This window comes from Hyperoodon ampullatus, assembly GCF_949752795.1.
Source record: "Hyperoodon ampullatus genome assembly, chromosome: 2".
Taxonomy (NCBI): domain Eukaryota; kingdom Metazoa; phylum Chordata; class Mammalia; order Artiodactyla; family Ziphiidae; genus Hyperoodon; species Hyperoodon ampullatus.
The window spans coordinates 65435840-65462143 of record NC_136915.1 but is presented as its reverse complement, the minus strand read 5'-3'; the positions used below and the strand labels follow the sequence as shown (position 1 = coordinate 65462143).

The 26304-nt window shown below is 33.7% G+C and overlaps 1 protein-coding gene across 1 annotated transcript in view; it reads right to left on the bottom strand.

The window, feature by feature from the left end:
* The window catches only part of LOC307070161 (serine/threonine-protein kinase TNNI3K), a gene marked incomplete at both ends in the record, with an annotated part of 286301 nt that overhangs the window by 228310 nt on the left and 31687 nt on the right, over positions 1-26304 (bottom strand). Inside the window, one exon of the mRNA XM_079728397.1 lies at positions 25071-25181. Within this exon, the coding sequence (XP_079584523.1) occupies positions 25071-25181 (111 nt within the window). The remainder of the gene's footprint in view (positions 1-25070; positions 25182-26304) is intronic.

Sequence of the window (26304 nt, the reverse complement as noted above, 5' to 3'; positions counted from 1 at the left end):
AAACAAGAAACAAAAAACCACACAAAACAAAACCAAAGACGTCAATTTAAAAATGGGCAAAGGATCTGAATAGAATTTTTACAAAGAAGACACACAAATGGCCAATAGGTATATGAAAGATGCTTAACATCACTAATGGTCAGAGAAATTTACAAATCAAAACCACAATGAGATACTACCTCACCTTTTAGTATGGCTATTACCAAAAGTCAAAAGATAGTGTTGGTGAATAGAGAAAAGAAAACCCTTGTACACTGTTGATGGGTATGTAAATTGGAACAGCAATTATGGAAAACAGTATGGAGGTTCCTCAAAAAATTAAAAATGTAACTATCATATGATCCAGCAATTCTCACTTCTGTATACATATCCAAGGGAAATAAAATCATTATCTCAAACTGGTATTTGCACATCCATGATCATTGCAGCATTATAGTAGACAAGATATGGAAACAACCTAAGTGCCCATCAACAGATGAATGGATAAAGAAAATATAATGAAATATTATCTAACCTTAAGAAAAAGAAAATCCAGCCATTTGCAACAACATGGATTAACCTAGAGCACACTATGCTAAGTGAGTTAAACCAGACACAAAAGATAAATACTTCATGATCTCACTTATATGTGGACTCAAAAAAAAAAAAAAATCAAACTCATAGTAACAGAGGGTAGAGTGGTGGTTACCAGGGGCTAAGGGGATGGCGGAAATAAGGAGATGTTGATCAGAGGCTAAAAACTCTGTTATATGATGAATAAGTTCTGGAGACCTAATGTACAGCTTAATGACTATAGTTAATAATAATGTATTGTATTGTACACTTTAAATTCCTAAGATAGTAGATCCCAAGTCTTCACATCACACACACAAAAAATTGTAACTATGTGACATGATGGTTAATTAGCCTGATTGTGGTAATTATTTCACAATGTATATGCATATCAAAATATCATGTGGTACAACTTAAATATATACAATTTTTATTTGTCAATCATGCCTCAATAAAGTTGACAAAAAATCAGCATAGCAACAAGAACTGCAGTGGGAACTCACATAGCCTGTTCCAAAGTGACTGCTGCTTATATAGTAAAACAGAGACTGGTGATATATTGCCCAAACATTTGCAACTGGTAGGTCTCTTTCTAGAACTTCACTTCCTTTGATCTGAACCATCTGCTTTCCAAAAATAAGTCATATTTCATCTCAAATCTGATAATGCTAGTTTTCTTGTTATTTTATATATGTAATTTATATGAATATTAAAGAAGACTAATGAAATATAACCAGATAAAAGTAGTGATAAAAATTATCAAAATTTTATACTCAGATTACTTTGCATATATCTTTAAATTCTTACTTCATTCAAAAGAAACTAAAACAATAAATTGTAGCTGATCCATTGTAAGGGTTGTTTAAGCAGGAAAGAGGATTCTGAATCCAACCTAGTGACTTGCATTTAAAGTAAAGGCCTTGGCCTCATATCAAAAGAATGATGAATAAATGTGTATGTATATGTTAAATGAAAACAAAATAGTCAACTATAGTATGTATTTGAATATAAGTTCTCTCTTTTATCAGTGGGTCCTGATCACCTGAGATAAGAGGCTTTGTAATGTCTGAAGAATGTATTACCTAAGCTGCTGGGAATACTGATGGGCCAATAGCACAGCCCTCAGCTGTCTGCCTTCTCTGGAGATTTCCCTTGGCTAAAGAGAGCTGCCTTGCAACCATTAGAATCTAATGATTGGTTATTTTGCCAATATAAAAGCCCAGCCTCTTCATTCCAACTTGAAAAACTCTCAAAGGTCATCCCAGCTTCAGAGCTCTCTAAGGGATTGCCTGAGATTTTGTTGAGACTGTATCACAGTCCAGTTTCTCCCCAGCTCAGTCCTACTTTCTCCCCTTCCCTATAGGTGTTGATCCTGAAAGCAGGCTCTGATAAACATCCTGAACTTAATGTCTGTGTGAGTCTGCTTCCTGTGAGTTCCACGGTAGGCTTCCACAGTGCTTTCACTTTAATCTGGCTCACAAAGAACTTCTAACTGCTTTCATCCTGCCTGAGGATCAATGTCAAAGTTGACAGTCTGACTTAGACACAATCTAGAGATACAGTCCACAACTTCTTTCCGTCCTTTTACCGCTTTCAACTCCTCTCTCCATGCCTCCTCCTCTTGCGGAGGCCCACAGAAATGAACAGCAGATGTCTTATTTCAGTATACTGTAACTTCCATTATATCATTACCATATCATTGTAATTAATAACTATAATATGGTAACACCAGCTATTGTAATAAACAGACCCTCAAATTTATGTCTCAAACCCAATAGAAGTTCATTGTTTGATCATTTACCAATAATTAATAGGTAAACAAATTGGCATTATAGCCCTCTTCTACACAGTTGTTTGGAAGTTTCTGCTATTTTCAGCAAATGGTTTCCAAGGTTTCTCTGAGAGCTGACTTCATTCTAGTCAACAAAAAGGGGAAAAATGTATGGAGGAGCAGCTAAGGGAGTTTTTGGAGGCCACACCTGGAAATGGTGCACCTGACTTTCACTGAGTCCTCAGTCGGAGACCACACCAAACCGCCAGAAAGACTGGGAAATGAAGTTTTCGTGAACATCCAGGAAGAAGGAAAGAACATAGATTTTGGCGAGAAGCTCTGACACACTAGGGTCATACAAAGACTTCATCTCCCAGAACACAGTGGGTCAATTCTCCGCACTCAGTTTCAATTCTGTTTTGGGGACTTGTGACTATTCTGTGAATTTGAATTCTCTGTTAGACTCTTTCTCCACCTGAGCATTTAATATGACTATTGCTGTTGATCTCTTTTTGTACCTTTCCTGAAATTATCTAGGTTACTTCCAAGTTTCTATATCACTCCTTACTAACAGACAAGAGAAAAATGTGTACATATTTTATTTTTAAGCAGTTTTACTGTAGTATAATTTATACACTAAGAATTGCATATATTTAATGTGTACAATTTGATGAGTTTGGATATATGAAAACACTCATGGTATCATCCCTACAATCAAGGTAATAAACATATCCATCACTTTCCAGAGTTTCCTGAATATGACACCAAAAGCATAGGCAACAAAAGCACAGACAGGCAAGTGGAACTACATCAAACTAAAAGGTTTCTTCACAGCAAAGGAAACAATCAACAGAATGAAAATGCAACCTGAAGAATGGGAGAAAATATGTGCAAACCATATACCTGATAAGGGACTAATTTCCAAAATATGCAAGGAACTCAACTCAATAACAAAAACACAAACAGTTCTACTAAAAATGGGCAAAGGACTTGAACAGACATTTCTCCAAAGACATACAAAGAGCCAACGTGAATGTAAAAATTGCTTAATATCATTATCCGGGAAATGTAAATTCACAATGAGATGTCACCTTACACCTGTTAGGATGGCTATTATTTAAAAAAAAAGAAGAGAACAAGTGTTGGTGAGGTTGTGGAAAAACAGGAAATTTGTATACTGTTGGCAGGAATATAAAATGCACAGCAGCTATGGAAGTATGGCTATTCCTCAAAAATTAAAAATGGAACTACTGTTTGAGTTAGCAATCCCACTTCTGGATATACATCCAAAAGAATTGAAATCAGTATCTCAAAAAGATATTAGCTCTCCCATGGTCATTGCAGAACTATTCAAGATAGCCAATATATGGAAATAACCCAAGTGTCCATCAAAAGATGAATAAAGAAAATGTGTTACATACTGCAATAGAATATTATTCAGCCTTAAACAAGAAATTTTGCCATAGACAACAACATGCATGAACCTGGAGGACATCATGCTAAGTGAAATAAGCAAGGACAGAAGGACAAATACTGCATGATTCTTCTTATATGATGTATAACTAGCAGAGAATACAATAGTGGCTGCCAGGGGCTGGTGGGTGGGGAAAATGGGGAGTTGTTGTTCAATAGATATGAAGTTTCAGTTATGCTAGATGAATACATTCTAGAAATTTGCTGTACACTATAGTGCCCATAGTTAACAATATTGTATTGTGCATTTCAAAATGTTAAGAGGGCAGATCTCATGTTAAGTGTTCTTACCACAAAGAAAACAAAGGGAATGTTTATGTATTTTATTGTCATATCTTTTACAGAGTTCCTATATACACCTACATTGAAATACGCAATCACACTTTATCAGCATATTTATGCTGAATAAAGGAAACAGAACCTGCATATATCAGTATCAATCAGAGTTCTAGGTTCTTTCATTACATTTATTCCTCACAACAACGTACAAAGTAAATACTGTTATCATGATTAGATTAGAGAGAAAAAAATTTAGGGTTAGAGGTAAAGCAATCACTCCACCCCAACCCAAGGCCAACCAGGTAGTAAACAGTAAAATTGACACTGGAAACCTAAATTTGTCTCCAGAGCGTTACCACAGTATTAACCAACAGGTATATTGCCTCAGGACTGGTATCTTTTCAAAACTGGGATAGGAATCATGAATAATCATGCTCAATTTTAGTGTAATATCTTAGTAGAAGTGTGGTTTTTACTAGACATAGAGCACCAACGTTCTGGGTTTAAGATTTTAGTGTTCTACGCTCCTCTCCAGACACTCTCCTGACTTTCACTTTGCTCTCTGGCAAATCATTTATGTGATTCAATCTTCAGCTCTAATACCGAAATGATAATTCTGTAATTCCACTCAAGGTGTTTCTATCAGGAATGGTAACTAACATTGGCTGAAGGTCACATATGAGCTGTGTTTAAAGCAAACCCTTAGAAACTTGAGATACTGATATATGTCGCTATATAAATACACTGTAAAATATATAACTTTGTGAATGTTCTAGGTCTTTTAAAAGTTGACTTTTCATACAAAAACAATTCTTGTGGTCCACAGCCTGGATTTAATGCATCTCTGGCCAAATAACTCTTTTCAGAAATATTTCTTACCATGTCCTTAGATGTCTAATGAGCTGCTTAGATTTTTGTTTCTTGGAAATTATGACAGATTCCATTTAATCCTGCCCACAAAATTAATGAGGTGAAGAAGATAGTTCTACAGCCACAAGTGTGAACTCAAAATGAAAACAAATATATAGAATTCTAAGTTATAAAATTAGCTAGAAAGTTTGGAAAGCTTTTTAATGTGAAGAAAAAGAATAAAAAAATTTGTCATTTGGTACCTCTTTAACTCAACATATTTATTTAGATGCCAATATCAGCAAATAATTCAGTTTAATACAATATAACAAATATTGGTTTCCTACACCTGAAGGTGACATACAAGTCTCACCATAAAAGAGCCACTGCCTGACTCTCCAGCATCATTTTTCCAAATCCCCTTATCTTAAACTTCGAAGTCTAGACACAAAACTGCTTGTATTCCCCCACATACACCATGATGTTTCTTGCCTCTGTGACTTTGTTTGTACTGTTTCATCCACCTCAAATGTTCCCACATCAAATAGGGTGACTTGGCTTCCACATCTATAAAATGAGCATAATAATATCACCTATCTTATGGAGTTATTACGAGAATATAAAGAGATAATCAATGTAAAGTGCTTCGAAAATAACTGGCATTTTGAAAACACTCAATAAAAGTTGTTTTCACAGACAGGTGGCTTAATCTGTGTTATATCTTACTTCCCAATAATTTAGCCAATGACATACGGTTAGTGGAAATCTACTATATCAAGATGTTTCTTTCAAAAATGTTAAAGTCTGCTTATGTGACATGTAACTGTAAAAATTGGGCTCACACTAGCAGCATGATAAATAGCATGATAAACAGATTATACACATATACAATGATAAATTATCTAAGTGAAAAATAAACTTCAATGTTCTGTCATGTAAGTGCAAAAGCCAATAACCATAAGCATCCAAACACATAAGGTCATCACTAATCAGCACTCCTCAGGTTAGAGGCTATTATATTTATGGTGGCAAATAAGGTGACATGTTTCACAAAATCAATAATTCAAGAGGTTCTTTATTTCTGTTTTTTCCCCATCTGAAGAACAGGACTTCACTTGTCTCTTTCTACCTCTGATATAATTCAGAAAGAATAATATCAAGTCTTAATTTAAAATGAGTGATGTAGTACAGAGTTTCAGACCATATATCTCTTCAAAGCTGTCAGTTTCTGTTCACTACTTTTCCTATATTCCAAAACAATTTTAAATTAAACATAGATCAATAATAAATCTGCTAGTTGCTGTCTTATTTATGGCATTGCAAGAAGAGATATTGATGTTATTTTTATAAGCCAAGATGGACACTTTCTGATTCCTTTAGAATTTAAATTAAAACAACTAAAATATTTTATGGAATTTCATTAACCATGAGATGTCTACTATTTTGATGATCTTAAGTATTATTCCCTCATGTGTCTCTCATATAAGGTACAGGAAAGCATGTCCTATATAGTATATGGCAGAAGAACCTCAGTTTTCATAGCCCAAACTTGATAAGTATAAAATTATGATATGATTTGAGGATTTAAAAGGACGATAGATGATTTATCCAAATACCTAAGACCTGATCTATTCCAGACTTATGATACCTCTAAGAATTTAGATGATTTAACTCCAAAGTTGAATGATGAAATATTAGCTAATATATAGCATAATAAAAATTGTAGTTATCAATTTGCTGTTGTGCATTTATATTTAAATGCAACTTATACACACACAGCACAACTTATTACTTTAATGCTTACCTTCAAAATTGTATAAATGCCCAAGGGCCCTCACAGCTCACTACAATCATTAATTACTATTTGTATTCCCTGACTATGTTGTGGTGTTTGAATCTTTGTGACACCAATATCAGGTTATCTGTTGTGTACCTTCATTGTCTACCTTTTGAACAGGTATGCCTATTGTGATAATCTATGCCTAGTTCACCACTGTATGCTAGGTGTATGAAAGACAGATAACTTGTCTCTTTAGTTCACGGGAATTCAGATTGAGATAAATCATAGTAGAGATACTGAACTAAAGGAGCCTCATCTACATTTGGACCTAATTTATCTTATGAGATTCTGGAATCTGAGCATGATGTAGTAATGATATATGGCTTTTGTAGTGACACTGGAGGGGTGAGTATATTTTGAATACGGGATTAAAGTAAATAAATGAAAAACAACACAGTTGTAACATACCAGAAACTGACAAACTGATTTTTAAAATTATAATGGATGTAAAAGGCCAAAACTGGCAAAGAAAAATCTTAAGAACAAGATTAGTACATTTATACTCCTGGATATCAAAACTCATTATAAAGCTTCAGCAATGAAGACAGAGTGGTTTTGATATACAACAAACAAATAGAGCAGTAGGACAAAATAAGAGTCCAGAAACAGACCATCACGAATACAGACACCTAATTTTTGGCATAAAGCAAGATGGAACAAATGGAAGTACAAAACAAACTGGCAGATTTAACACTGAATATATAAGTAATAACACTCAATGCAAATGGATTAATCTTTAAATTAAAACAATGAATATTGGGGCAGGATAAAATAAAATTCAATTTTATGTTATTTATAAGAAACACCTCTAAGTATAGTATTTATAAAAGCTTAAACTAAAAGGATAAAAAAAGATATGCCCAATAAATTCTAAGCAGGAAAAATTGGTGAGAAAAATTAGACTACTTGGGTAAAGCAAACCATTGCTGGAGATAAAGAAGGTCTATTCATTGTAACGAAAGGATCATTTCCCCAGGAAACTATAATCATGTTAAATTTCTGCATACCTAATAACACATAGCACCCAAATATACTAGGTAAAAACCTTACAGAAATAAAACAAGAAACAGATGCACAGTCATGGTGGGAGATTTCAACACATAGTTGACAAAATAAGTCCCCCCACCCAAAAGGATATAAAAGATATGAAGGACCAAATATTTGACCTAATTGGCACACACAAAACATGTAACAAACAACAGCAGAGTGCATATTCATTGAAAGAACACATGAAACAGTCACAACATTGACCATATATTGGCTCATATAGCAACACTTAATATATTTGAAACACTGGGAAGCCTAATGATGAAGTTCTCTGACCACGGTGCAAATTAACTTAAAAATCAATAACAAAAGGGTAAATAAAAAATATTGTTTGTAAAGTTGGAAACTTACTTCTAAATAATGTGTGGGTCAAAAAGAATTCAGAGTAGAAGTAAGAAAATATTTTGAACTGAATAATAACAAAATATGACATATCAAAACTTGAACAATATAGTTAAAATAGAATATTGAAATGTATAGCCTTAAAAGTTATTAGAAAAGAGGCTAAAAATCAGTGAGTTAAGCTATGCATCCACCTTAAGGAATTAGGAAACAAATAGCAAAAATTAACTCAAATAAATTTGAAGGTAAGATAAGAAAGAAAGGTACGAGTAGAAGTTGGTGAAAATGAAAAGAAACATGTAATAAACAACGAAGCCAGAAGTTGATTCTTTGAAAAGACTTATAAAATTGCTAAACTTCTGATGAGAATGACAAGTAAAAAGAGACACAAAAATAATGAAATGAAATGGAATGAAAAAGGAATGAAAAAGAATATACCACTATTGATACTGTAGAAAACTAAAAATACTAAGAGGATATTGTAAGCAATTTTATGTGATGTTTGAATATTTAGATAGAAAGTCTAAGATTTTTTCTATTAATTAAGATAATCTGATAATGTTCTATGGATAGACAAATTGACCAATCGAACAGAATAAAATCTAGAAACGGACTCACAGATAGACACAATATATCATAGAGTTGATATTGCAGATCATCAATAAGGAAAATACAGGCTTTTTAATAAATGTTGAGACAATTGAACATAGAAAAAAATTAAGCTGGACCCATACCTCACACCATAAACTGGAATCAATTTTAGATGGGTAAAACACTTAATATTAAAGACAAACCACAGAACTTTAAGAAGAAAATAGCTTCATGAAATTAGGTCTGAGGGATTCTTGAACACTATATGCAAGCATTAACCATAAATCAGGAGAAGCCATTTATAGCACATACAACCATAAAGGAGAAAGGAGAGGCAGTTTAGAACTGTGGTTAAGGTCAGGGATTGTGAAGTCATACAACCTAGGATAGAACACCATCTACATCACTTACTAGCTATGTGACCTACATAAAGTTATTTAACCATTCTACATCTCAGTTTCTTAATTTGTACAACAAGACTAACAATGATGTCTATCCCCTAGAAAAAACAAGATAATTTGTATAATGTGCTCAGAACATTTCCTGGCACATAATAACCCCTGTAAGCATGTATAAATCTATTATTATTATTCATAATACATTGAAAATAATTCCAATGAATCAATTAAAGTAGACTAACAATTCAATGGAAAAATACAAAAAGGCACTTCACAGAAAGAGTAAACTCCAATAGCCACATACATATAAGAAAGGTTCAATCTCATAAGTAATCAGATAAATGCAAATTAAAACCAAAATGGAATGGTGTTCTATAGCCACCATTTTGGGGGAAAAAACAAGTCTACTATACTCATGTTGGTGACAATGTGAAGCAAGAAAACACTCACATATTCAATCATCCACTGGGCGGGACTGTAAAATAGTTCAATTCCTTGAACATTCACATACTCTATAACCTAGCAATTCTTAGATTTATACCCTAGGGAAGATCTTATGATAATACTCCAGGAAACATGTACAAAACTTATCCTACAACCTTGTCTGTAATAGAAAATTATTTAAATCGGTTCAAATATCCATTCAAGATTAAATTGAATAAATAAATTGTGGGAAAATAAATGAATCATAGCTATACAAATTAACATGGATCTTACAAATTTAATGTTGAACAAAATAAACTAAGTCACAAAAATTTTATGTGTGTGATTTCATTTACACAATGCTCAAGAACATAAAAAATTAGAAACAATATAATTCATGATGTTATACATGTACACATACATATACATAGTATCTAGGAAAGCAAGAGAATAGTTATCATAAGTCAAAAGAGAGAGAGAGAGAGAGTGATTACTCTAGGGAAACAAGATGAAACCAGAAGGGCACATAAAGCTCTTATGAGGAAGCTCTTATAAGTTTATATATATCCTTGTATATGCATGATAATTTCCTCAATAAAAATAAATTTTAGAAAGGATAAAAAATGTATTGCACAGTTGGAAAGCTGTCCAAAGTATTTTTTAAATAAGCAAAAGATGCTTTAGAAGCATTTGGTATGATTCTATTTTTGAAGAAAATATGTATATATGAAAATATCTTGAAGAATATCCATCAAAATATCAAAAGCAGTTACCTTTGTGTAACAGTGACTGGGGAGAGGTGTGTAGCCATTAATTGTATAGTCATTTCTGTAAAGTTCTTTTTTTTAAGAAAATGTATTCACTATAGTAATAAGATAGAAAAAAAACCCTTAAATGTAATAAGTAAGCTTAAATAACATTATATATTTCACAAGTCCTTGTTTACCTCTTTCCATATCAATGTATAGCCTTGCACAATGTCATGCTTAATGACTGCAGACTATCCCACTGTGCATGTACCTTTTTAAAATTAATTTTTATTGAAGTATAGTTGCTTTACAATGTTGTGTTAGTTTCTACTGTACAGCAAAGTGAATCAGCTATACATATACATACATCCCGTCTTTATTGGATTTCCTTCCCATTTAGGTCACCACAGAGCATTAAGTAGAGTTCCCTGAGCTATACGGTAGGTTCTCATTACCATGTATCTTTTTGATTTAGTCAGTGTTTATTGCTGGGCATTTAGTTTGTTTTACTTACTTATCTTACATGGGCACCCTTGCAATTCAATTTCTTATAATTTCCATAAAATAAATTTCTAGAAGTGGATTTGCTGGATCATAACATATGCAAAATTTTAAGGCCAAAATTGCAGGAAGTTATCATAATTTGACAGCAGTGTTTCAATGGTAAATTTATTATTCACATATTGGTACTGGGTTTTGTTCAATTACAAATGTTATGTAAGCTCAGAGAGATGCAAAAGGCTTAGTTACCAAAATTAGACACAATCTCAACAATTCCAGCAGCTCCAGGGAGGGCCCATACTTGATCTCTTGAAAAAAGAAAGAAATGTAGAATGCCAAAATATCTTAAGCAAAGAATGCATCCCATACATCCCTGTCACTCCATAGCTGGTATATTACCTCATATGTGGAAATGCTCAGAAACTGCTTACTTAGCTGGAAATTCTAAGTTTGCCTGATTCACAGGAGATTCACAGGGGAAACACAGAAAAGTTAGTAGAACTTAACTTTTTAAGTCCATATTAAAACAACACATTTCAACCCTCCTTAGCATCATCAGTTTAAAAGTTGTGTATTCACTTTGGCAACCAATTACACTAAAAGATATAAAATCAAACTGGAGAGGGACTAGACATATAGTAATTCTCTAAGTATTACATCAGTGCGGGGGGGGGAGTGGATATAAATAATCCAAAGATCTTTATTTATCTTGACATTTCATAAATGGATCACAAGCTATGAATGTTGAAGCTGTGTGATAGCACAGCACTGTGAGTCAGTAACTGATTTTATGCCAGAGAGCACAATTCTCATGTTAGATTGGAGACAACACTGTTGATTAGAATGGGGATTAGTAAAGTTCAGCCAAGTCATAGAGAGACATGCAGATCTCACAGTGAATGCTCCCTTTTTGTGGAGTAGAATTAAATTTAAATTCTACTACTCTCTTTTGTTAGGGTCAAGCTTCATCATTAGATTAAGTCCAAATTCCTCCTTTATGTTTTAAATAGGTCAAAAGATATATTGAATGGACAGAGAAAAAATTTTAAAGGTAAAACTTGATCATTAGTTTTGTTTGCATAGGCTGTATACTTACTTCATTTTATAGAACTTACAAGAATAATTTGTATGAAGCTATTCAGAAAAATTGCTTGTGATTTGGTAAGCTACTTTTCTCATAAAAGGTATCATTAGAATCTCTTCTGCATTTATTGAGAGGAGAAATGATTTTACTCATTTTGTATAATTTCTAAAATAACACTAAAATAATCATTAATTTAGTCATTCAACAAACATTTATTAAAAATGTGTACTATATGCAAAAGCACAAAACTTGTACCTGTGAGGGCTGTAAAGATTTTAACATGCAGTTCCTATGCTCAAGAAAAATATATAATAAAACAATCAAATAAAACCATGTTTATAAAACACACAGTATTAAATGCTACAATAAAAGTATAAAGTGTTTTGCCTGTTAAGAGCATAGAAACACCTCAAGGTAGAGGGATCCAACAGTTTCATGAAGGTGTCATTTTAGCTGACCTTTGAGGATGGGTGGGAGGGGCAAACTATAAAGAAACTGTGGTGTGATAAAAAGCACAGGGCATATAAATGGGTCATTTAATTTAATTTAGAGCATGGGTTGCAAAATGAAGAATATGAGGACCCATGGCTGAAAAGGTAGGGGAGCTGGGTCATTACTTTTGGAGTCACCAAGGTTCTTGGTCAGAGGAGTGACTTTATCAAAGTCATGCTTTAGATAACCTGGTACATTTTTAGTTTTTAGGATGAAGTGAACTATAAAATATTGGGGGACAGCCTTATAAGTCAGAGTACTACTACAAGAAGTACAGGAGGATGACGACAGTCCTTTACAGTTCTAGACAAAAGATTTGCATTCATAGCCCTTTGTCTTATTTAATTTGTAGTTTCTTCCAAGTTTCCTGGATAGTCAATGCATACCTTTTCAGGAGGGAATTATGAGAATGATTCTTCATCTTCTGTCAGGACCTGTCCAGGTGTGGAGATCTGCAGTAATTATGGGATAGCTTAGCCCAGAAATTAGGAAGTCCATTAGTAGCCAGCTTCAGGGCACAGAAAAAAGGAAAAGGGTAGCAAGGTTAAAGATGCTACAAGGGGTTACACTTGAATTGCTTCTCAAAGTAACTCTAGAAGGCTTTATGTGCCTTTCTTAATTGATCCATGCTTAACCATATCTACATCTGTCTGGTATTCAGTTGTGCAGGAACATGTGATGAGGCAGAGGTGCTGAGTGCCCTTAAGGGGCAACTCAGAAAAGAGATGCTGTGAGAGAGGGTAGCTGCTTAGGACCAGTCATGGGGGTTCTAGCCTCTCACTCCGCCTAACCTCAGCAAATTTATAAAGGTTTCTTGGATATCCACCAAAGGGATTCATCAAGGAGAATAACTCACACAATCTTCAAATAAGATAAAATACTTAAAGGACTCTACTCCCTAAATACCATCCCAGAAGGAAGCATTCCTGACAGAAAGTTACCAATCTATTGGCACCCACAATCTACTTTAGTGTTATCTATTTACTGTCGGATTTGAAGGTCAGGTAGAACATATTGGTCTTCCAATGTATTCCTAATTGAGGGGAAGAAGAGTAATAATTTTTTGCCCTCCTGAGACATAGGAAGCTTGGAGGCTCTGAAACTTTGGGGATGTGACTTGAGCAAGCTATAGAAATCTTGATTCAAAACTCAGTCTTCAAATACCGTAGGGAGTATGGCATGGGAAAAGAAAGTTAAGTGCAGATGCATCAAAATATATAGCTGTTTCTTATATACCTAACAGGGAAATTATTTTTGTAGCTGATAATTGTATAATTTATATATGAATGATATATGATATATAAAGATCATTATATCTATATTTACATCTATCTATCTATCTATCTATATTTTTTTTAATGTATGAAGGACCTAGGGTGCTGGAATCAATTCAGTGCATAGAAGCACTGGCATAGAGAGGCAAATTCACAAAAAACACTGACTGGTAACAAAGGGATTTCTAATTCAGATTGATTTGATTAGCAATAATCTTTAAATCTAATTTCTCAAGTGATGTTTCTTTCATCATTTTCCAGGGTAGCAAGCTGATGAACATCTCATTTATATTTTTATTAGCCTATAAAGTTTTCCTTACCTTACCCCGAAAGCAATACTTAATGTTTAATAATAGCTTATAGAATCTATGGCAAAGACTTAGGTGCCAAAAAGAAAAGTGACACTTAGCTAGCATACCCTTACATCATTCTTACAATTAATACATGCTTAAAGCATTGTTTCTGAGACCATAAAATTACTGATTATGATGCATGATCTATGATTTTGTCTCAATTTCCAGACCTAAAGCCTAGACAGTAGGAGACTGCCTCCTTGCCTTTAATAAACAGTATTCTGTAACACAGGGCACATTCAGTAATTGGAACATAGAGTTTCTGGCTTTGACTTCTGAGAAAACCACTTTTGAATGCCACAGAAGATATAGTGTTCCTAAATCAAGTCTCAGTTATTTAAGACTGTGTGTTTAGTTTCAGACTTAACGAACTTGACATGAAGCTTTCTCAGACTTTGCCATCATGGAACTGCAAATGACTATTCAGACCAAGTTTAAAGTTAATACCAATGAATAGTGATAAGAATACCTATCCATCATTAATGGATAGAGAAATATTTAAGCAATAATTTATAATGATGTGGATTGACTGGTATAGTTGGTCCTTGCCTATGCTTTTTGTACCTGAATTGTGGTAGCCCATGATATTCATATAGGATTTGTTCCTTTGTCTGCAAAACTTGGGAGAAATCAGAGATAAGGTAACAGTTCTACATACTGTAAAATCACATAGAGTTACATACCAGAACCTCAGAGAAAGAAAGACAGACAGACAGACCCAGAGAGAGAAAGTTTCTAAACTCTTTTTACAAATCCAGCATTGATTCCAAAGCCCGACAAAGATAATTGCAATGGACTGAATGGGTCCTGAACTCTGTCAAATTCATATGTTGAAGCCCTAAACCCCAGTACCTCAGAATGTAATTGTATTCTGAGATAAGATCTTTAAAGACATAATTAAGTTACGGTGGTCCCTAATCCAATACTGGTATCCTTATAAGAAGAGGAGATTAAGACAGAGAGAGAGAGACACCAGACATCTGTACACCAATACAACCATGTGAACACGCAGCAAGAAGGTCATCTGCAAGCCAAGGAGAGAAGCTTCAGAAGAAACAAAACCTGCCTACACCTTGATCTTGAACTTTTAGCTTCCAAACTGTGAGAAAATAAATTGTTATTTAAGTCATCTAGTCTGTGGTATTTTGTTATGGAAGACCTAACAAACTAATACAATAACACAGAAAAGAAAACCATAGACTAACCTCACTTATGAAATATTAGCAAAACAAGTTTAGTAGCAAGCTAAGAGAATAATGTGCCTTGACCAATTGTATCACTTTAGGAGTAAAAAATCATTCAATGGAAGAATGACAATTGTTCTGGAAGCATCAGCCAATGCAATTAGGAGAGAGAAAAGCAAGATTTTAATTATTAGAAGGAAGCAATATTATTACCACATCTAGGAAATATAATTGTCAACAAGGAATATACAAAAGACTCACCTAAGATATCTACACGAAACAATAAGATAAATCAGTAAGTTCAATGGTTATAAAATTAAAAATCAATAATCAATAAAGTTGCCTATATACAAACTACAACAAATTTAAAAAAATACAATGCCATTTGCATTAGCAGCCGAAAGATAGAATCCCTCAGAATAAATTTTAACAAACTCACAAGGAAAATATTCTGCAGAAACTTAAATAAATTTTAAGAAACATATTGTTCTTGAATAGGAAGACCCAATATTATGGGGTTTTTAATTTTTCCTAAATTAATATATAAATTAGGATTCAACCTAGTTAGGATACTATCACATTTTTTTCCTTAGGAAAAAAAAAACAAATAATAAAATCAGAAACAAAATAGAACAAATAAAAAATGATAGCCTACTTTGTTAGTAATTGTGTTCTAGGCAGTGCCTAAGACTTAACATATATTAAGTCACTTAATACACACACACACACACACAGCCAATAAGGTGGGTAATAATATAATCTGCTTTCTAAAGTTAGAAAACTGAGACCCAGAGAGGATAAATGACTTTCCCAATGGCATACAGCTAGTAAGTTGTAGATGTTTTCTGAGATTTAAATGTAGAGAGTCTGGCTTTGGAACCCATGCTTTTTACTATTGTAATCTAGTGCCCCTAAAGTTCATATAAACATTAAAAATGTAAGAATAGTCAGGAAATTCTGAAAAAAAAAAGAAGTGCCAGGGGAGAGTACCTGCACTTTTAGATATTAAAACATAACCTAAATGTACACTAACTAATAAGAGTTGTGCTTGCTATTAGCATTGGAATACACAGATAGACCCAAATAGAAGACAAAGGAGAAAATAAGGAGTATTCAATACATATTGTTTGACTACCTGAATAACCTTTTGGGGAGAAAAATAAAAACTGAATTCCTATTTCATTCCTTATACTAAAAGACATTCCTGATAGAATCTACATATAGTGGGGAAAATAAAATTAAAAGTAATTGAGGTAAATATTTGTGATTTCCTTTTTACACAATCTTTAAAGGACCAAGTCTTTCTAAGCAGAGGCCACAAAGCAAAATATTAAAAATCTAGTCACATAAATTTGAAAACATATATAGAAAAATGCTTAAAGAGGAAACTAATAAAATAGGCTGCAACAGATATGACAAAGCTTAAATCCTCAATGTACAAGGGTATCTTCCAAGTCAGTAAGAAAAAAAAGTTAATACAAAAATAGGCAGCCTATAGGATAAGGAATTCAAAGAATCAACAATATATCAATTAAAAAAACCTCAATCCCTTATACTTAACAAGATTTTATTATTTATATAATTGGGAAAGGTAATAGATATTGCTATTTTATGCAAAGGAAAGCAGGTATTCATAGTGTAAAAGTTAAATAAATCCACTTTTTGAAAAGCTTTTTGGAAATAATTATCAAAATATAAAATTCACATACCCTTTTGCCCAGCTACAAATATATGCATAAATAATCATGGATGTTAAAAAGATAAGTCCATTACACCCCTCCTACCACAACAGCGTTCACAAGTTAATGATGTTTCCAGGGTTCAACTATGTTGTAATATGTATAAGTACTTCATTCCTTTTTATTGATGAATAAAATTCCATAGTATGGATATACCAAATTTTATTTATTCACTCAGCTGATATATATTTGTTTCTACTCTTTGATTATCATGAATAATAATGGTATGAACGTTCATGTACAAGTTTTCGTATGTCTTGGGTATATACCTAAAGTGGAATTACTGGGTCCTATAGTAATTCTATGTTTTCCTTTTTAAAGAACTGCCACACTGTTCCAAAGCAGCTGCACCATTTTATCTTCCCACCAATAATGTATGTGTTCCAGTTTCTCCATATCCTTACCAATCCTTGATATGATCTTTTTTTATTATATTCATCTTACTGGATATGATGTGGTATATCACTGTGGTTTTGACTTGCTTTTCCCTAATGACTAATGATGGACATCTTTTCATGTGCTTCTTGGCCATTTGTATACCTTCTTTGGAGAAATGTCAGTTCAAATCCTGAGCCTATGTTTTAACTGGGTTATTTATAATTATTGTGTTGTATCTCCGTTATATTTTAAACTTTCATTTACATTAAATACTGCTCCTATAAGATTTTACATCTCAGAAAGGAAAAGAGAGGTTAATATGCATGGAGTGCCTACTATGTGTCATAGTACTAGGCATATGTTACACATAGTGAGTAGTCATAATCCTAAGCTCTAGAATAAGCCCTGAATGATGCTTCAAAAGTTATTAAAATAATTTGAATTGGGGTCAGCCAAAAGCAAAATTGTAAAACAAATGAAGGTGGTACCTCTTTCTAATTATTCATTCATATTTTCAAGCTACCTTTCTCTCAGATATCTTTAAATCTAATTTCTCCTAATACTTTTTAGGGTAGTGTTTCTTAAATTTGAATATGTATATCAATCACCTGGGAATCTTGTTAAAGTGCTGACTTTACGTAGGTCTGAGATTCTATTTTTTAACTAGTTCCCTGATGATCCTACATTGCTGGTCAGTGGGTCATATTTCAATTAGCAAGGTTTGAGGGTATGAGCTGATTACTAAGATTTTAACTATAAGAGCTAACCTCAAGGATTAGGAAATTTTGCATTTTTACAGAGGTGCCCTAAAATTTATAACTGCTTCAAAATCTAAAGAGTGAGTCTATGGTAGGCAGGGTAATTGATAATCTTGAACAGGGGCCTTATCTAGCATGTAAGAGGTGGTACACCCATTCAGGAAGAGGCCCTACTTGGCCACTTTCTCTAATGGAGGTGTTCCTAGCCTGACAACTTGAACACATGCTTGTGACTACATAATGCAGGTTTAGAACCTGAAGGTTTAGTTGAAATTTTTCTTCCAGCATCAATTTATAATGAAAATAGAGGAGTAGTTGAAAAGAACTCCAGTTACACTACTGGTTGAACTGTATACATTTTGCTGTTTTGCTAAATAAAGGCATTTATAATTATAACATGATTCTGATATAAACCAACCCTGTTGAAATAAATAAACCTTGAAAATGTTATGCTAAATAAAAGAAGTCAATCACAAAAGATCACATATTTTATGATTCCATTTATATGAAATGTCTAGAATAGCCAAAACTATAGAGATGGACAGTATGTTAGTGGTTGTCTAGGTCTGAGCAGTGAAGGGTAGATGGGACTGATGGCTATTGGATATTATGTTTCCTTTTAGGGTGACAAAAATGTTCTAAAATTATAGTGATGATTACACAATTCTGTGAATTTGCTACAAAATCCATTGAATTGTACATTTAAATGGGTGACCTACATGGCATATAAATTTTATCTCAACAAAGCTGTTTAAAAATGTAATGCAGAAATATCAGAGATAAGGAATAGAGCTTAGAAGAATGGGTTTCATATAAACAGGCACCAGAATACCTTGATGTGCTTAGTCTTTGAGACAATTCAGAACTGAGAATAGAGCACACTTCCCTGATATTTAAATTCTAAGTTTCTATCTACCACTTCCAAAGCTTAAATTCGGGTCAGGTGGGCTGAGAAGTTGCTGTTTGGATTAAAAGAAGGGCAGTGTAGCATTGTGAGAGCTGGCTCTGACACCACACAGCATATAAACACCCACTCTACCAATTATTACGTCTGTCACCTTGGACAAGTTATGTAACTCCTCTCTGCCTCAGTTTTTTCTTCTGGAAAATGAGGATAAAATATCGAATGAGGATGAAGTCAGTTTTCTGATTCCAGATGAAGTTCATAAGGGACTATTGTCTAGTCATAAACTGGAGGCATATCTGATACTTTTAAGCTATAAAACTCATGAGCACATTATCTCTTTAAAAAAGAGAGAGAGAGAGAGAGAAACCACATTTTATAATTCCAAGAATTCACTTGTTTGTGCCTTTGGAAAGAAAATTCAAGCCATTTTAAAAGAAATAACAGGGTCAGAAGCTTCTTGGTATACAAAACTCTCTCCTGAAACATTCAGATGATTTAGTTAAGAAGGAACTGAAAAAAAAAAAAGAAAAAAAGAAGGAACTGGAACAACATCAATAACATTTCCTTGAAATCAGATATAAATTCCGAAAGAACTGGGAAGAATTTGTGAAGCAGTGCTTGAGTAAGTGCTTACAATCCAAAAATGGGATGAGGTAGGATAGAATAAATTAAACTATGAAAATAATACTATCACCTGCACAAAGTATATATGAAACTATGCCTTTCTGTGAAAAAGAAAACACTCCATAATCCCTATACATTATATATTGCATCATCCCAGACATGCTTTTCTCTTTGCTATTCAGTTGCCTAAAGCTACACATAATTGATTTGTCTTCTGATAACTGCAGAAACGACTGCATGAAACACCAAAGTGTAACAGCTTTTAAAAGAGATATTCAACTAAGTATGAAGTGGGGTGTATACACTTGGGGTGTATGTATGTGTGTGCTTGTGAGGGTATGTGTGTGTATTGAATGCTCACATACATGCATACCTCCATGGGTTCTTGTGCCCATTTACTAAGTGCCATATACAGTTATACTTGAATCAATTAATATTGCTTTAATTGTACATATAGCAATATCTGGGCCTTAGATAGTAACATATTCAGTTTCTGTTTTGTTTTCTCAATACTTGTTTTGTGTCTTATGGCTGCAAGCCCTGTTTCAGCAATACATACAAGAGTCATAAGGGAGTAATTGTTTTTTTTAATTTACAAAACTACAGATGTGAAATCAGATAACCAGGTTTGAGTCCTATCCATCTCATTTATTTATTATCTGCATGGTCCTGTGAAAGTCATTTAATTTCTTCAATCCTCAGTTTCCTCACTGGTAAACTGAGTCTAAAGGTAACTATCTCACAGGCGAACCAAATGACAAATGTATGTGAATGATAAAACACTATCACATGTTAGTTAATTGTTCTCATTTCGCGTGCTTGAGAGAGTATATGACTCATGTGCCCTCTGGACTCAAAGGGGAGAAGACGGTTTAATGCCTGTTTATTGATTGCTGACAGAATCTCCGGCCTTGTATAAAGCAGCACATGCATATGTATTGATAGATGGATAAATTAGTCAGGGAGAAGTAGTGAGACTCAGGACAACCAATATTTGCCTGCTTTTCAGAGCACAGTAAATCTAAATCTGAGTCTCAAATTGCAGTCAGCATGTCTAGGAGTTTGCAGCACATGTTCTCTATTATTGAAGAAGACAGCTGCCTAGTCAATGTAAATTTTATTTTAAAATTGTTTAATAGAATTACAATTATGGGAGGACAAACACACTTGAGACACTAATGGAGGGTCTGAATTTGATATGTGTAGACAAAGAGGACTGTCAGACTTAGCATCAGTTATTGTTTCACAGAAAAATTGGGCAATAAAGGCAAGTGATTACTAATGAAAGGAAACTCCCACTGATCCATTGCCACCATTCCTGCTAACCAAGAGTAAAAACTAGGAGTGGAATAAGCATCTAAATTTTTGGTATAGCAAATAAATATTATTATGTATATTTTACCCTATTGCACTCAACCTTTATACACCATATGATACCCAGGATCTTTATCTATTGAAACTCTCTATACCTTTAATTATTGTGAGACTATATTATCCTTGTTTCCCTCATACCACTCTGACCAATCCTTCTTTGTGTCTTCAATGGCTATTCAGTAATTCCTAAAGCCTCTGTGGGTGTTCTCTTAGGCTTAGCCCTTGGCCAAATTTCAGCTACTGTTATGGCTGCAAATATCACATATAATTTCCAAAAGCTTTCATTAAGTCCCAACTTCTCCACTGAATACTAGTTGTATATTTTTAAATGATTAACAAACTTTTCCACTTGAAAATTTGTATGTGATCAGCAAATCAACATGTCTAGAGGTAACTGGTTTTTCCTCAGAATTGAATCCTTTACCCAATCCTTTATCTTTGTATATTTAATCATCATATCATCACTCTGGAATCCACACTAAATACTGAAGTCAAAGAAATCCTCTTCAACACATTATTTATTATGTTTCCAATCATTCTCTTGCTCAAAAAGTCTCAATGGCTCCTCATTTCCTAGTGGAAAAAAAATCCTATTGGCTGTAAGTGTCTTTAAGAGTGGGAACTTCTGTGTTCTATTCATCTGTTTATCTACCACACCATATAGTCTTGTGTATTGTACATCATAAACTATAATAGTTACTTATTGAATTGAGTTAAACTCCTTGGACTTCCATTTTCAGTTTCTTTAGTCTGGTCCATTCCTAACATCCTACAAGGACACTTCACAATCTGTTTCATGCTATCATTCTATTCTACTCTCCCCTAAATGTACTCGACTCATTTGTCCTTCTCAGTTTTAGACATGATTCCTCTTCTTTTCTCTGTCCAGTTCTTACCACTTTTCAAAGTTCAGCCCAATTTCAAACCACCTCTCATAAATCCTTCCCTAAATCTTCTAGCCCACCTTGATCTCTATTCCCAGTGAAATACTAACACTTCTAAATTTGTGTGCTTTGCCATTCCTTGCTATGTAATGATCATATTTCTAATTATTCCAAATATCAAACCCGCTCTGATCTTTGACTCTTTCCTCTTCTATAGTTATGACTATATCGATATTTTATTTTTGAATTGCTTATATAAACTTTCTTGTGTATTTATTTTGTGTGTCCAGCTATACTATAAAGTCTTTAGGGGGAAAAACTATGCCTTATTTTCTTGTATCATTCCCATATTCTAGCACAATGTTATGGAAAAAGTAGAGGCTCAAAAATATTTGTTAAATGGATGAATGAGTGTGTGTGTGTGTGGGGGAAATGCATTAAAAGTGGGTATTGCAATTAACAGTTGTGAAGGAAATAATCCAAATTTAAAAATTCTGTATTTTGAATAAGATGCTTTCAGGTTTTTTGGATACCATTTTCCTATATGATCTGTAACTTAATTAGCTCATTAGATAAGAGAATAAAGACTAACATATATACCTGTTTTATGCAGTATCCATGATTGACTATAAAAGTTATTAAATGTTATACCAGAGCTAATTAAGGAAGTTGGAGAACCCATGGAGAACTGTGAGACAAGAGTAGATATCTGTTTGGAATTATTTTGGTAAAATTTGCCCTAAGGCTGGTAGAAGCAATATAATATCTCCTTCCATACTATGATAAAGCAAGAAAACAGTTATTTGAATAGATGAAGAGACCAAGCTCTTAACCACCTTGTTTTTGACCCTGTTATAATTCTATCACTCAAAAATGTGATTAGCTCAGTACTAGACAAAAAGGATTTTGTTTTGCAAAACATATTCTGAAAAGAAGATGTGGCACATATATACAATATAATATTACTCAGCCATAAAGAAACAAAATTGAGTCATTTGTAGTGAGGTGGATGGACCTAGAGACTGTCATACAAAGTGAAGTCAGTCAGAAAGAGAAGAACAAATACCATATACTAACACATATATATGGAATCTAAAAATAAATAAAAGGTTCTGAAGAACCTAGGGGCAGGACAGGAATAAAGACACAGACATAGAGAATGGACTTGAGGACACGGGGAGGGGGAAGGGCAAGCTGGAATGAAGTGAGAGAGTGGCATGGACATATATACACTACCAAATGTAAAATAGATAGCTAGTGGGAAGCAGCCGCCTGGCACAGGGAGATCAGCTTGGTGCTTTGTGTACACCTAGAGGAATGGGATAGGGAGGGTGGGAGGGAGACACAAGAGGGAGGAGATATGGGGATATATGTATACATATAGCTGATTCACTTTGTTATACAGCAGCAACTAACACACAATTGTAAAGCAATTATACTCCAATAAAGATGTTAAAAAAAAATAAAAAACTTCTGTCATTTTCCTGGAATTAAGAGGTTGAATGTGTTAGTCACTGGGACTTAATGTCTACCTCATTAATTCTTCTACCCAGACTTCATATAATTACCTTCCATTTACTTTATCACTAACCTCGGTTTCTTTTTTGGAAACCATTTACATTTAAGTGATTCTAATGGGATTTTCCCTCTCCTAATAAGTAATACAAATTCATTTATATTTATAATAAATATCATAAAAAACATTTATTTTCTGGGAAATAAGATAATTTATTTTCAGGGAAATATAGTAAGGAGTGGAAATGTCAACATGAAGGAAACTATTTCGCTCCCATTGAGATATATTAATATTTATTGAATGAAAAGCCCTTCAAATTGACATTGTTAAGAGAGATGACTCACACCTATTTTACAGGTTTTATGTATGACTTTATATGCAGCTCTATTTGTTCACAATTGTGCATGTGTGTGTAAGTGAGGAAAGTACACTTTAACTTGCAACATGACTAAACGGGAGAAATAGATAACTACTTAATAATGAAGACATAAGACTGCTCATTTATTAACACTGTTGAGCTTGCATGTGATTACCACAATTAATAGAGTGTGAAAATCATGGAAGTTTGAGTAAAATGACCAAGATTCCAGACATGGCTTTTTTTTCTCAATGGCTTTGTAATCTGTAAAAACAATTACTGTACAGAGCCTTGGTTTTATATCTATTAAATGGCAGTGACAATAAAAACTATTTCATGAAGATCTGTTCAGTAAATTAAATAAACAATGCAAGTTAAAGTGCTCTGCATACATGAAATTAATATTTCAACAATTAAGTTTAAGATAAGAGCCAGAGTCCCTCCTCTGGCATTTAAAACACTGTAATCTTGTTTGTAAACATCACTTGACTTTGTCTCCATCACTCTGCCTCCAACGCACATACACTAGTGACTTTGGATCATTCGTGCCCCTCCAATACACTTAGCTACTTTCTGCCCCAGGGCCTTTGCAGATACTACTATATATATTAATGATAGCTTCATTATATAGCTTATTTAAAATGGTGCCCACTTCTTCACTCTGCTTTCATTTTACCTCATTTTATTATTTTTCTTGTACTCACTACTAACGTTATCTAGTATTTTTTTCCTTATTGTTTGTCTTGTTGTCTACAACTAAATTTCAAAAAATTGCCTGTTTTACTTGTTACTGTCACCTCAGTAAGTAGAATGGTATCTGGCACACAACAGATGCTTAATAAATCAAATAGTACACACGTGATTTAATTAATGAATACTTTTTCATTGAGTCCTTACTATGAATGAAACAATCTGCAAAGTGCTTTATACCGATTATCTAATTTAATCATTATAATAGGCTTATCACTATTTCTATTTTATAAATGAGGAAAACAGAGGTGTCTGAAGGTACAGTAACTTGCTTGAAGTAAATATAGCAAGTGGTAGAAACAGTTGCCTGACTCCAATACTTATGCTTTTAATCACTGCTATATAGCCTCTGTATATCCAGCCATCTTTATATTAATTGATGTTTGATTACACTGGTACAAAATAGACTGAATTTGTTATCAAAAGAACATTTATATAGCTTAATTTGAACCCCAAAAGAAATGTGTGTGTGTTCATTAGTTAAAATTAAACCAACTCCTAGAATCTCAAAAGCCACCATTTGAAAACAAGAATCCAAAGAGGTAGGTTTGTTTTCACAGGTGGCCAAGATATGACTTACCTCCAGGTGACCAGCAATTGTAGCAATATGCAGGGCAGTGAGGCCGCCATACCCAACCTGCTGTATGTCAGCTCCACTGTGAAGCAGAGAAGTGATCAATTCTGTACTATCCTGCAAGGAAACACATCTTTAGTGTTACTTTTCTCTCAATAGCAGCTTTGAACACTGTGCAACAGGATATATTGATTCCCTGACTGTCAGCCAATTTAGGCGCTCAAAGAAAACTTAAGTGTGATTTCTGGCACAAGAGCACATGAGAAAGCAAAGAGCAGTTCTCAGATGGTTGAAATGTAGAAACAGATGACAGGCTGTTCAGTTATAATCAATCTTCTACCACTTGACCATGAAAGACAGAAAGGATATTTACCTATGGTGAGGCTCTTGCAAACTCAACTCAAACGTATATGTAGATCACGCCAGTAAATGTGCTTTCTCCAGCAACTGCACTATTGAACTGGCTGCAGTGGGCCACTTCATGGTAGTTCAGTACTTGATTTTTCTCTAACACATATGTGTCATGGGTCCTATACATAATTAATGACATAGTGTCATGGGCTGTATATGTAATTAATCAGTAGTGTCTTTCTTGACTTATTAAAATGTTTTCACTCAGTGAAAATGTTTGAAACATTGCTTGAGCATTTAAGTTAGAATACTTTATGCAATGACCAAAATAATCCTTACTTTCTTCACACTATTATTTGCACTGTATTTCTGTCTTTGGAGAGACATGGTGCTTTTTAATAATATTAATAGAAATTAACATTCATTGAATTTTTATTATGTAATTAACCTTTCATACCCATTAACTTATTTAAACCTGGCACATGGAGACTTCAAAAATAGTTGTTGATAAAAAATGAATTAAATATTTCTCTAAGTAATCCTATGAAAAATTACTGCTATAAACCTCATTTTATAAGTCAGAACACTCAAAAGAGTAATGTGGAGGGTCACAAATTCACAAAACTCCAGATCTGGAAGGGAATGCAAAGAAAGCTCTTCATGTTTAACTCTCTCCCTCAAAGTGAGAATTCAAACCACAACTTCTATAATACTTGGCCCATCAATATCTCAAGCACACCCAGTAGCAAGAAAGTCAAGTCTTCATGGGATAGGCATTGCATTTATGCATATACATAAAATTTCAAATACTGACAGTTAAGAAAATCCTCCCATTAAAAAACAAAGTTTGATTTCTTAATGCTGTCACACATAAGTGAAGGTTGAGAAG